The following is a 14,447-nucleotide window of genomic DNA, read 5'->3' as shown; positions in this document are numbered from 1 at the left end:
GTCTTAGATTTAACTCTACACATTTGCCTTCATTCAGTACTGGTTCCTCAGGTTTATGATGTAAGAAACCCATGCTGCCTGAATTCACACAATTTGTGATGGGTGCAATGGCAAAGTGAGGTGGTATACTGCAATATCATAGCCAAAACGCTCAGCCATGATGTTGACTGCTTATTTCACACTTAATATACTTTCAAGCTTATAAACAGCACTATCTGAGCATTACAAGATGATTATTAAACAAAACAAACCAAATAAATAAACGAATGAAATAAAAATAAACACACACAGCAAATTCTCCAGTGTTAAATCAACACTATTAGTGTTAACACTGATAGTGTTAAATCATTACACTAACAGTGTTAATTTAAAACTAATAGTGTTGATTTAACACTGGTGAATTTGCTGTGCATGAAAAAAATAATCACTGGATGAGTTTTTAAATAAATATAAGAAAGGTTACATGTCTAAAATGTGAAGATTTCTTGTAGGTTATATCAAATTATAAATATTTAGCATGGAACAATGTGTTGGCTTGTGCTCCACTCTCCCCTACACATTAAAATCAAGCAAATGTAATGCTTCCACTTTTTCAGTGCATGTTCAATAATGTTATGACAAATGCATGATTAAAAGAGGAAATAGAGATTCTCAGGGCATATTAATTGAAGTTTTTCCCCCCACTCAACCTTGTAAAAGCAGTGAAGTATTGGGAATCTGTCTTGGCTTTACCCTTCTGTGTCCTGCTGAGTTGAAAGGATTTGAAAGAGACTGACTGGCACATAGCACAAATGAGAAGGGGAAAAAAGGCAGTACACGCCGCTGCACTCTAAGTAATCGTCGACTATTTCTGCACATTTGGAGCACTTGAAGTTCGTAAACACCAAACACAAGAGCAATTGTTCTGTTCAAACCTGGTCAACAAAGTAAAGGCATTACCTAGACTATAGCCTTCAATTAGCCATAATCACTAGCGGAATTATCCCCAAATGCAATTAGACACCTTCAAACAGAAGACTCCTACCAGCATGAAAGATTTATCTGTTTCAAACCCTATAGAATACTTAAGCACTTCAGACTCAGAAAGGTTCCTAATGGCATTACACTGTTTTCAATTTCATAGCTAATGTCATGCATGTCCTCCTTTTCCAGCACTTTACATGCTCTATTTCGGACTGACTTTGACTTTCTTCTCTACACAAACTGCACATAAAATGAGCATTTCATAGCATATTTCAAGTTTTCAAACTCCACATCAATATGAAGTGATCTTAATATGTACATTATTTTTAGATGAACATACCTTGCCAGTTTATTAGGTATCTAAAGGTCTCCCTTATATATCAGGTCTTCTTACCATATGGTTACTATATTGTTTGGGAAACCCACAGGTCCACAATAGACCAGCAGAGTCTTTATTTGTTTTACTGCAATTTTTTTGCAATTTCCTCAGCAGCAGTTTCTTGACATATGCGCACCCTTCAGGCACACGATGTTTTGTTGTTTGATTGACAGTAATATATGTGGCATTTTGATTTAAAACAATAATAGAGCATGTTTCTCTTAAAGACAATCGTTTTAAACACTGCTTATGTGATGTTGGTAATTTTGGCAGCCTACCAGGTCTTGCAAAGTTTTTAGATAGCCCATTTTTTCTACATATTTGAATTACATTTTAAAAACATATTTAGGGTTTTCTTTCACTGGAAACTTTCTCGGAAATAAAGAAAATGTAGGTTGGAGGAAGAGATTGAGGTTGGCCAGTATGCATATTACATCGTCATAATTTTGCTTGTCAGTTTATTTGTGTTGATGCAAAATACTTTATGTGGAAATGAGGTACTGGCCTAAATCAAGTCAATTCAATGCATTCTTTTCTTTTCAGCGTTGAGTAATTAAACTAAATTTAAAACTAGGTCTAACAAATTTTTAATAAATCCTATTAATAACACAATATTAACTTACATCATATCTTATCAACTAATGCTGAGTACATAAAGTCTCCCGTGTAGCCCACTATGCAGGGATTATCTTAGCAGCAGCTTCAACTGAATCCAGTGAATTCAAGTGCCATCACTTATTAACACAGCTGTAATTTCAGGAGACATCATGTCTGGCAGACAGCTCTGCAGGAATTTCCCACATCACATTTGACACAGTATCTGTCAGGCATTGAGTGTGATTTGGTTTCCCCGTCACGTTGAGTTTGAGTCACTGCGTGCATACATTAGCCTGAGCGTGAGCTGCTTCATTCAACCTCAACTGATATGTTTATTGGGAGGGCTGCCTATGGCTGCCCAGAGATAAGAGGATGAAAATGGGCGAGGCATAAACATACATTTCCGTGCTAACACCATAACATTTCAAACAGCTTCAAACAGCTGTACTTCAAGCCCCACAGTCTGATGTTCAACAAGAAAAAAAGTCATTTGTTAGACATCCTCAAAAACAACGTGTTAAGTCCAGCTTTGAAAGACTTGTTGACAACACAAGATTTATTAATGGAAAAAAAACAATGATTTCTGCATTGTAGTAAACATTATTTATTCTTTTCTTTTTTTAAACAAAGTGACACAGTGTAAAATAAGTACCATCAATTACAAGTACCTAAACAAAGCCAAAAATCTTCTCTCTCTTTCACATTCTGGATTAACACAAAAAACAACTGAAATAGAACAACTCAAAAAAATCTCAACATATAATTCTGTTTTTCATTGTACTGCTACCATATACATCCACAGTGGTGTTACACTTAAAATAGCTTTTTTTACCTTAATGCAGGAGATTAGGAGAGGTCATGTGACCTTTTGAAATATGTTCACAATGATTTTCTGCATTTTAAAAGAGTAACCTCATGCAACATGGACACATAACCCACTTCAATGAACTGTTGACATTTTGAAACAATAAATGTTTTTTTTTACTTGCAAACCGGTGTTATTCGTCAAACCTGTGCTAAGAACTAAATCAGGATACAGTACATTTCACTGCTTATAGGCAACGCAGTAACAATATAGGGGAAAGTGTGGTAAGTTGGGCCATGTTTTATGTGGACCTCAAAATAAGGTAAAACAAGACAGATGCACAATTGAAATATCTAACCTGATTTCAGGATGTTTCCTATCAACTTAAATTATAAGAATGCATCTATGACAAAGAGGTAAAAAAATATGTATTCTGATTAAAAAAAAGTGTTCCTGTGGCTCACTTTGCCCCAGGTTAGGGCTAAGCTTATCCAAATTTATGGGTAAGTTGCACCATCTGGGGGTAAATTGACAATCTAAATTAAACTGAATCAAACTCATGTGAAGTTTTAAATACAATTTACAGCTTTTAAAACTAATTAAAAAATGATTTTCCATTTTATTAATTGTTGATCTTTTCTTTATCATTTTTCTTTTCTTAATTATAAACCAATGTAATTAATTTTAAATATCAATATTTCTAATTGTTTGCATTTCATATTTTGTTGATCACCAATCTGTAACTTTCTCAAAACCATGTTAAGAGTTTGTTAATAAAACTAAATCAAACTGAATTTGAATAAATGTTACGTGTTGTTGGAGCGTGTTGTTAAAATAAGATATTTTAAATAATTTAAATTATAAAGGTTTAATCCCTGTTTACATGGTTATTAATTAGATTGTAAACACTTTAAAAGTCATTAATAATCCTCTGTAACACTGAGGTTTAACTGTAGATGGATGTGGGTTCACTAATTGGCAAACAACAGCTCGCCATTGTTAATGACTATTATTGTATTAACAAAATAATCAATAACTATTAAACAATTTATAAACCTTTAGAAATGTAGTCTTATTCTAAAGTGGTACCGAATAAATAAATGTCACTAAAACACTGTGGTCCTGAACTAGTTACAGACAATGAATGGATGAATGAATGTCACTAAAACTAACTAAGTCAAAACTAATTAAAACTAATAAAAACTCCTGTCCAAATGAACACTGGCGTGAGGTATGTCAGAGTAAAACAGTTCTTTTTCACTTTTAGGAACTTATGAACAAACCAGCAGCTACAGTGGGAAGACAAATGCATGTAAATATTCACCATTTCATTCATCAAGTTTGCAATGAAATATGAATGGTTGCTTCCTCCCTGCAGTTCCTTCAACCTTCCGAGGTTGAGGTAGCTTCTTCAGCACGTCATGCTGCTGGCTCAATTTACCCCACAGCATTTGGCTCACGTTGACCCGTTTTGGAAAAAAAGAGCTAGTTTGCAAATTCAGGTTAATATTGTTTTGTATGGTTTTAATCGTGTGTAAATCAACAACGTGCATAATAAATGTGTCTAGACCTTGTTAAATATGCTATTATGTAGCCGCCATTACAACTTAAATGCTAAAATTTCACTCTGACAAGACAAATGTTTTGTTGCACACACTCCCCTGTGCTTCTAATTTTCAAACTATGACTGAAATTATGGGTGGTTTCTAAATATAGGGTCATATAACAAAAGTGCCCAGTTGCCAAGAAACTGGAGGAGGGTGAACTTACCAACTTACCTCACTCTCCACAACTGCCATCCCTAAAAAAAAGTGGCTAAAATTATTTGGAAAGACAATTTAAGATATACAATCAAAACATAATATATATCTGTCCTTCAGTGCTTCTTCAGTCTTCCTTTTCGCAGAGAACATGTCAGCATCATTTGAGACTGCCATTAGTTTTAGACCGTTAGTGGGAGCTGCCAGACCATCAGAATATTCTCATTGGCACCAAAGGAATTTGTAGAGGTGGAGCCAGCCACTGTGAGTCTTCGGAAGCCACGTCCTCCTGATATAACAGCGACTGACATCACCCTCTCTCTGCGTGCTCCCTCTTTGGTGGATGGCCCTGGGCCTCTCACCCAAACCTCAGGGTCATCATTCAACTCATAGATTGAGCCGTCTTCCAGCGTGTGCTCCATAGACCCCTGTGATGAATCAGATGCTTCCTCAGGCAGAGCAGTCAGTATTTTCCCAGGCAGCTGAGAGGTGGAGCGCAGTCGATACTGCAGCAAAACTCCTTTGGGTTTGGCTTCCCTCTGAGGAGAGCATTCTTCCTCCTGCTGCTGCTGTTGCTGCTCTTTCAGTGACTCCTGAGATGAGTGGCTCCTCTCCGTGTCCTCTCCTCCATTCAGCCCTTCCACCAGAGAGTCTCTCTTCAGCAGATCTGGAGACAAACTGTTACAGGCGGGCACCAGGAAGTCCACCGGGCCATTGTGGGCATTTAGTGAAGTCATAACTTTACCTGTAAAAGACAAGGAGGCTGATCAGCTTTAAGCCTGCTTAATGAACCAGACATGTTATGTAACAATGATCGAGTTATGTCCAAGATTCACCTGTTATTTTAGGTATGCCCTCCAGTTTGGGCACTGGCAAGGTGACAATGATGCCCTGGGCAGTGCCCACCCACAATAAGCCCTGGTAGATTAGCAGGCTGGTGACACACATAGCCTTTTGACCTATGGGAATGAATAAAATAATAATATCACTATGCATATATATATATATATATATACTATTTTTTTGAGTCTTTTTTGGTCATTGTATGAAAACCTTTAAAGGAAACCTGATACCAAATTAGCTAATTAATTACATTCTTTTATAGCTGTTGAATCTAGCTCCCTATCTGATAACAGACACATCAAGAGATCAAATATACATCCATTACATTCTGCTGTCCTCTAAAGATGATATAACATATGTCAGAAGACAGACATTTTGTGTTTTTATAAGATCAATAACATATCTCAATTAATGTTTTTCTGCTTTCTTTTATTCTCTTTGGAATGTCATGAATAAACACTACAGTAAAAACTATAGAAAATTTGTGTCTTTTCAAATAATTGCGTTCATGTGATTATGAAATAATAAAGACATGCCTGGTCATTTTAGACCTGTTTAAAAGAACTTCTAAAGTAATGGATTACTAAAAAGAACTATGAGTAATTTTTGGCCCATTTCTAGTCTTACATTTCTGTAAAAAATATTTGAACATGTTGTTACCTCCCAACTCAAAGCACACCTTATTTCCAAAAGCATGCTTGAACTATTCCAATTTGGTTTCTGACCAGGGCATAGCACAGAACCAGCCCTTCTCAGAGTTACCAATGACTTAATTCTGTCCTCAGACTATGGACACATAAGCATTCTCATCTTACTTATCTTAATCTTACTGCATCTTTTGACACTATTAACCATATCAGTGCTGTTCCTTCACTCCCACCGCCCCCAATTTTGGTCAATTTATGCTGGTCGTGGAAATCGAACAAACAACCTATCAGTCCTAAGCCTTCTTTTCTAACCGGTTGTCCACGGCCTATTGTGTGCAGCTGTGATCATATCTCACAAACTGCAACAGTTTGTCAATATTAATAATTGCACCTCTTCCATTGCCGCGTTGTCCCAATCTGTTCCCCAAGGCCCAGTGCTTGGTCCCCTTCTTTTTTCCCTCTACTTGCTCCCTGTAGTTAACATCATATGTCGTCATGGTCTCCGTTTGAATTGCTGCACTGAAATTTTCCAGTCTTTACATCTCAACTAAAGCCATCACTACTGCAGTTCACTCCATACCTAATGCATCATTAACATCATGGATGCAAACTAAATTTCTCAAATTAAGCTGTGAGAAATCAGATATGGCTGTCATAGGTCCCAAATGCCCCACAAAAACCACTCACAACTTTTGCTTCATCATCAATAACTCCACCCTATCTCCTTCCATATTTGTAAGCTCAGAGTCATTTTGACAGTAACCTTTCCTTTGAACACCATGTAAATCAAATCATTAGAACGGCCTTTTTTCACCTAAAAATCATTGCATGCCTCCATCCATCATTCTCTTTCTCTGGCACTGAAACTTTGATCCATGCTTTCAACACATCAAGAAATGATTATTGCAACAGCATTCTCTATGGCACGTCATTCCAAAATTCTAAACAAACTGCAGCACATATAAAACTCAGCTGCATGCCTGTGCACTAATTTCCATTCCTTGTCCTTCAGAAACTTCTTCTCCAAAATTCTTCTCCTCTTTTACAAAGCCCTGCATAACCAGGCCCCCTCCTATCTCATCCTTTGTTCCTCTTACGCCAAACTCCAGTCCATACCTCTAGGGACAAAGCACTAGAAATGTCTTCCAATCTGCTTTTAATGTAGAGAACATGTTTTCTATTTTCCAAGCATATTAATAATAATAATAATAACAACAATAAGCCAAGGCATGTCCAAATCACACACTTGTCTCAAACTTTATCACATTGTAAGTAAACAGCTTTGTTTATATGATTTCTGTCACTAGCAAAAACAGCAGCACATTTTGTCCATTCAATTTATATAGATAACTTCATGCAATGCCCTCTCAAGGGTGTGTTCCTGCCTTGTGCCCAGTGATTTCATGTAGGCTGCGGACCCACCGCGACCCTGAACTGGATAAGCAGTTATAAACAATGAATGAATGAATGAATGAATGAATGAACTTCATGTAATACAGTGTTACAGGGACTGAACATTTGCGCAAACACAAATGTCCTGTTTGACTGCTGAGTCATGTATATATAACACTGTGGTAATGTCTCAGACTTGCCTGGGCTCAGGTAGGCAGAGCGTGTGGAAATGTTGATCTCTTGCAGGTGCTCCAAAGTCTCAGTGTGGAAGAGACGAAGAGATGAACCCTCTGAGAATGCCATCCACACCCCTCCCCCCGCACGTACCATGTGCGTCACACTTACCATTGGGTCTGGGTGAGCTTCAAAGCTCTAGGAACGGCGAGTAACACAGGTTTGAGAAAGGAAGAAAACAAAAGAGAAATCCTTGAAAAAAAAGGTGGGGGGAGGGGTTTCAACAAACAATAGCATGAGAGAGGCAGAGCGAAAACAACAGCAACTGAATACAATAGGGGAACATTACATTGAACACTTAAGCTCAACATTGTTTGACAACAATAAAAATGAATCACTTCTAGATGCAAAACCTTTAAGCTATGCAAATCATTTGCCTGGGTTCCATCACAAACATATACACTGGATTTGGATCCAACTTTTGTTTGTATGTCCATATGTACATATATCCTGAGAGGTTTTCATTTCCAGTTCAATTTCTGACTGCTGGAGCCAAATTTATTCTTGCTATTAAGTGTCAGGGTGGAGGGAGGGGGTGTGCTCCTTGCGGCAAAATGGAGAGGTTGGCTCAGCTGTCAGAAGTGATCAAAGGCTCGCACATGAACATGCTGTTGGGCTTCTACAGGGAGGATACCTTTTATGTACTGCTTAGGATGCTCTGTCATAATGGAGCTCACAAGGGAAGCAGGCTATATGTTGAAATAACACACAAAACTATAACCTGCATTTATAAAGATATGATTTAACCCTGTATCGAATCTAACTTCACTGCAGAAGGAAGCTCCAACTTTGATCGACAGAGGCAGTCAACTTGCCTCGTATCATTGGCGTTGTTTACACCTGTCAACAAAAGATTTTCAGAAGCAGCCACAGTGACAGAAGTCGTGGAAGATGAAGATCTTCATGCAATGTTTTCATTGCAGAGAGGCAGGAATCGACACACAAGTCACATTTGGCTGCTTTTGCTGTCTACAAGTAGATTTATGTTAAAAAGAATGGACTTTTTTACATGCTGTCTCTACTCTACATGCGTCTCTACGAAGAGTTATATATGGCTGTTAGTGTTTACCTGTGCGCTGAGATTTTCACCCTCAATGACAGCAATCTGATTTGCACAACTAGCCCACACACACTCATCTATCTTGAGGAGCTTGAGAACAGGCGCATATCCAACCACCACCAATCTGCTGGAGTCCGGATCCCACAACGTCTCTGAAAATACAACAAAGGCTTGAAAAACAAGATAGAATAACTTCCATATAAAGAGCCAAACATTTCAGACTGCAGAATAGGAAATAAGCTCCATTTCCAGAAATCTGGGACATTTGGTAAAATGAAATTAAAACAAAGAAAGCATTGATTTTGTGTATTCTATTTTCTTAATATATTAACAAAGTTTAATTTTCATACCTACAACATATTTTAAAAATCATCACATTTCCTTTTATTTATATTTTTTAATCTTTTGGAGATTGAGGATTCAATTTGTTGTAGTTATTTTCAAGTTGATTTCTGGCTTTTCTAGCTTGATTCAAGAGATAAACTGCTCAATAGTGAGCAAACTGCCTCCATGGTTGAAATTGTCTAATTCTCACTTTCTCAATGCACAATAATATCCACAGGAGACAGATCTGGACTAAAGGCAGGGCAGTCAATCTGTGCCTATGAAGCTACACCGTTGTACCAAATGCAGAATGAGGCCTGGCACTGTCTTGCTGAAATAACCATGGGCTTCCCAAGGAACAATGGGAAGCACTGATGGCAGCAAACATATTTCTGAAATTCCAATTTATGCCTCCACATCTATAGTACATTTTCACATATGCAGGTCACGCTTGCTGTGTACACTGATGCCTATTTTGCACCTTTTGCTGATGGCTGGATGTTCCCGTTCATGATTGGAAAGAAGAAATCTACAGCCATTTCTAAGGCATCACATAAATGTCAAAAATAGAGGGCACATAATATCGTCTCAAGTGCAGAAAGAGCCAGAAAGAAGAGCTTGCCGCACAAGGAAAACTTTTATATCAAGAGGGTAAAAACCATTCGAGAATGGAAAAAAAGACAATCTAAGAGAGAGATTTGACATTGATGTGACACCATACAGTTCTCCAAACAACAAAGTAATATGTAAACTCATCTGACCATAAGTCTTTCAATAATATTCTGAAATACCCTCGAGTCAATGTGGTTATATTTTTCACAGTAACATGAAAAACTGGATTGTGGCATTATATTAACTTCTCTGTACTAGGAAATACTAGCATTTTAACTAGCAAATAATCATGATTAATCACAGAATGTTGTTGTGAATAACATAATTAATTGGTTTAATCAATTAATAACACTCACATACTTCTTTGAATATGAATTTTATCCAAGTCTTCCATACTCCATGATTGCTTCGGGTTTTCAGTTTAGATGTCAGTGCTGATATGTGTTTGACATTTCTATATGTAAAACCTATTTTCGCCAGGTTCTTTCAGTCCACTCCTGTTTCTGCACATTTGTTATTCCTTTGTTTAGCTGTCCATTTTTATATGCACTATTTATTTTCAAGGCATACTGATTTGAGATTTACATACAGACACTTTGACATCTGCTTTGATCAAACTGTGTTTATTCCTTTATAACATTTCCATTTTATTTATATTTATATGGAGATTTAGAAATAGTTATTTAGACACAACCAACATATTGCCACACTGGATGTTAAAAAAAGGGGCAATTCTTTTTTTTTTTTTTTCGATTTTCAAGTCAGCCCTTTAAGGTCTGTAAATACTTAATTTTATCTACAATAATATTCTTCAACTTGATCTGGAAAAAAATATTCCATTAATTTAAATATCCTCATTTAATTTGTCTGGGGTATGTGCTACAAACTATGTTGAAATTTTGAACTATTATAAACTGCTATTTTATATGATTGTAAGTGTAGTGTTTCCATAATTTATGTCAGAGGTAGTAAAGCAGAAATAAACACACCAATGTGAGAATGGAAAAACTGGTGAAACAGGCACTACAGGTAGTGTTGTATATCCTGCTGTGTCCATGACTCACTACAAATATCAAGCTTTTACATGGCAACAGCTTAAAAAGTAACTTTTTCACTTTACTTCTGGATGAATACCTGGAATGCTGCTATAGTCAGCTGAACCAACAAAAGTACAGACAGACAACAGAGAGATGAGCTCGCTTGAGAACGTATACATGTTTCCTAGGTTAGCTATTTTTTTCAGTTTCTCACAGATTTCAGACACTTCTTCACTCACAGATATAGAATGTATGCCTAAAATACGTTGGTCATTTAGTGGAAATTATTCACAAGATAGATGTAAATACTGTGTTAAAAAGAACAATATTAATATCCTTAGAATAAAAACACAGGTTTAGATTTAGTCAGCAAGATCACAATTTCATATTCAAATAGCTTGTTAGGTGTATTTATTTTCCTAAAGGCCGATAGTTAGAGTGGAAATTTTCCCTGTTTTAGCAGCCTCATGTCAATTTTGCAAGAGAGGGCAGACAAGTTTGTGGGTTCAAACAAATGAGTAAATTTATATTGTCTATCAGTACTTGAAGGATGGAGAAGAATAATCATTTGATGTGTGTTCAAGACAAGTCTTTTATTGTGACGCGTGTACAAATGAGAAGTGGCTATTGTTTTCAGCTTCACACAGCCTCCAGGCCTTATGGATACAATTCAGCCAGAGATAAAACAAATATTATTCAGATTTTATGACAAAAATACAGATGTAATGGCATATGTTACCATTATGGTTGTGAAAGCAGAGCAGCAATGTACCTAAAAGTGTGCATGCAGCAAATGAAAAATGTAAACTTGTACAAGTGGATCTTAATGAATGATGGGAATTTGCACATCAGAAAAGGGAGCCAATTTTTTCATTAAGACACAAAATTACTCAAGTGTTTTACTTTTTGTGTTTGGACTGTAATAAATTAATTAATTCATTCAATCATTGTCTGTAAATGCTTCTCCAGCTCAGGGTTGGGAACAATACAGGAACACCCCCTGGTCGGAGAGTCAATCCATCACAGGAATATTACATACTCATACCTATGGACATATTTAGATAGTCAATCCACCTACCAACCTAGGTTTTTGGACTGTGAGCACATGGTGGAATACCATGCAGACATCCTCACAGACTGGTGTAGGGTTCAAACCTACAACCCCAGGACCCTGGAACTGTGTGACGTTGACTGTACCTAATGCACCCGTGTGCTGCACACTATAATAAATTTACATATAAAATGTGATGAACATTGAACATTTGCAAATCACAAACTAAGAATACAATACGTCAAAGGTTCCCAAACTTTATCTGCCGTGCCCCACTTTTGTAGATGAGAATATTTGAGTCGCCAATCCACCTACAAACGTGTGTTTTTGGATCGTGGGAGGAAACCAGAGCAAAAGTGCAAAAGAGCACTACCCAAGTGGACATGGGTAGAACACACCAAACATCTCACAGACAGTCACCTGAAGTGGGACTCGAACACCCAACCCCAGATCCCTGGAGGTGTATGAGAGCGATGCTACCTGCTGCACCACCATGTGGGAAAGCCATGTTCTTTCATTTGTTTACAGTTAGAAGCTAAGCTTCTTTTAATGTGGAACGGTATGTTTGAATAGTCTGTAAGGTCAATCCTGATACTGGACCTACTCTCACAGTGTACACTCCGTCCAGGCCACTAGAGACTTCACCGAGATGTGATGCGATCAGCATGATTTGAGAAAATTATGGATGAGCCCACGTGGGCCTGCTTTTGTTGTCAGACATGACTCTCTGTCGGCTCTAGTTCTTGGAACAGGACCTCAACAGTCCTTTGGGGCACAGAAACATTGTGCACTCCTTTCAACTTAGCTGTTCCCTTGGGAGTTCCTCTGAGCAAGGTTTTCAACTCCAAGGGGAACTTACAGGGTAGCAGCTAAGCCCTTTTAAATTTTTGACACAGGATTCTCTTAAGTGGCTGTCTCTGAAGAGAGAGCTTTTGCTTGCTGTGTATGTGAGCTACATGACTTAACAGTCAGAAGATGAGCATGTGATATATATATGCACTCTCTAAGTACTGCATCATCTAGTACTCACATAAACACAGTCGCATTTATGTCAAGCATTTTTATTTTTTTTACAATGTGTAAAACCAATGTATTTTCTAATGTCTACTAGAAGTATAATTCATTTCACCAATGTGGTGTAAATGCTAAATTGGCACACTGTCAGGTTTATAATCAGTGGACTATATGTATCAAAACACTAGGCTACTTAGGAAGATTTGTGCTGATCTCAGTTGGACATGCAACATTCAGGTTCAGTTCACACTGACTTTACATAGATGAAAAATTAAAATGTCTCAGCACGCTTTAGTGGTATGTAGAGCTATGGTAAAATTTACAAATATTAAGAAACAAGACCTTACCTCCACTCTTTCTGCTATACACCACAACTTTGCCATTAGATAGTCCAGCAAAGAGCAAGTTTTCAGAGTGTTTTAGGCAAAGAACTGGACAACCCTCAGGATTACGGAAGCTCAGGAGACACTGGGCAGCAGTGTCTACACTGCCATACACATGAATACTATAAATAGAAACATATATGCATATTTAGATTCACATTTCTCCCCACCTCTGCAAAACTGACAATTTTTCTACATGAATCCAAATATCACAAGCAGGAAGAAAAAAATGGCAGAGTATGAAATCTTAAAGGGTAACATTAGTATCTAAATGGAACTTAAAATTAAGGTTTGGGATTTTGAACTCACTTGCCATCTTGCAAGCCCACACAGATGGTGTTTCCAATCCTAGCTAGTCCTTCAGCAGCAAATCCCTCATCTTCATCAGCAGTGTTGGGTTCTGTCACGTACTCAAGGCTCAGCACTGGAGAACCCAGAGGAAATGTCTTCACTGAGCGAGGAGTGGAACGGTTCAGAGAGAAAATCTCCACCTGCCCATGGGTGTCATCTCCACCACTGGCCACCTGAATATAACACAGTGAACAAAAGAACAGAGAGAGAGAGAGAGAGAGAGAGAGAGAGAGAGAGAGAGAGAGAGAGAGAGAGAGAGTATGACATCCAGAACTTTGGCACACTAGTAACAACCAAAGGTTCTAGGGAAGAGGAGGATGCAAGTGAGAAACTGCAGAAACACAGCACATGGATGAATCATTTATGGGATGCCCTTTGATGTGTTTGCTTGATGTGAATATCTGAGGTTGTTCTGATGCGTTTTCAAAAATGTTTTACTCTTGCTTAGCCCATAATTATAAATGTCGGTCAAACCACATACATTTCAGATTTTTAAGAACATGTAGCCATGGCTTTGTGCAAATTATTGGGTGAAAATACATCTTAAAAGCAGAAATGCAGAAACACAAACATTCTTATCATCACATGCAAATGGGTGCAGTGTTTTGCAGGTCTTGCAATATTTTTCATGGTCCAGTGTCTAAAATTACCTTACTTTTTTTTTTTTTGCAAGTGTGTGTGTGTGTGTTATTATGAAAATGTGTTGAAGATCTCACCCAGAGATAGCCTTGAGGCAAAGAAGTACTGGCTGCAGAGAAACCCAGCAGAGCACAATGGACTGGGTTGTGAAGAGCCATCTGTAGCTGTGGAGAAAGAGGAGACCTTGAGATTACACTTGATTCAAGCCTGGTCCAATCTAAAAAAGCAGCATAGCAGAAGGAAAACCCTCTGTAATACTATTTGCATAAGTAATATCAGTATACAACATAAGCTGTTAAAACATCAATAATAGATTTAACATTTTGAAACAATACATAAATGTTTTTCATGCTAAA

At 37.5% G+C, this 14,447-nt stretch overlaps 1 protein-coding gene across 3 annotated transcripts in view; it reads right to left on the bottom strand.

Annotated features, from left to right (window-relative positions):
• Positions 1-2,533: 2,533 nt before the first annotated feature.
• The window catches only part of arhgef10lb (Rho guanine nucleotide exchange factor (GEF) 10-like b), a 47,262-nt gene continuing 35,348 nt past the window's right edge, over positions 2,534-14,447 (bottom strand). For all 3 annotated transcript variants that reach the window (XM_066671624.1, XM_066671625.1, XM_066671627.1), the window contains 7 exons: positions 14,169-14,255; positions 13,411-13,625; positions 13,066-13,223; positions 8,690-8,832; positions 7,587-7,758; positions 5,341-5,463; positions 2,534-5,249 (listed from right to left, as the gene is read on the bottom strand). In XM_066671624.1, the coding sequence (XP_066527721.1) occupies positions 4,687-5,249; positions 5,341-5,463; positions 7,587-7,758; positions 8,690-8,832; positions 13,066-13,223; positions 13,411-13,625; positions 14,169-14,255 (1,461 nt within the window). In that variant the 3' untranslated portion in view covers positions 2,534-4,686. The remainder of the gene's footprint in view (positions 5,250-5,340; positions 5,464-7,586; positions 7,759-8,689; positions 8,833-13,065; positions 13,224-13,410; positions 13,626-14,168; positions 14,256-14,447) is intronic.

Source organism: Hoplias malabaricus, chromosome 5, assembly GCF_029633855.1.
Source record: "Hoplias malabaricus isolate fHopMal1 chromosome 5, fHopMal1.hap1, whole genome shotgun sequence".
NCBI classification, from domain to species: domain Eukaryota; kingdom Metazoa; phylum Chordata; class Actinopteri; order Characiformes; family Erythrinidae; genus Hoplias; species Hoplias malabaricus.
This window is presented reverse-complemented; position numbering and strand designations above follow the sequence as displayed.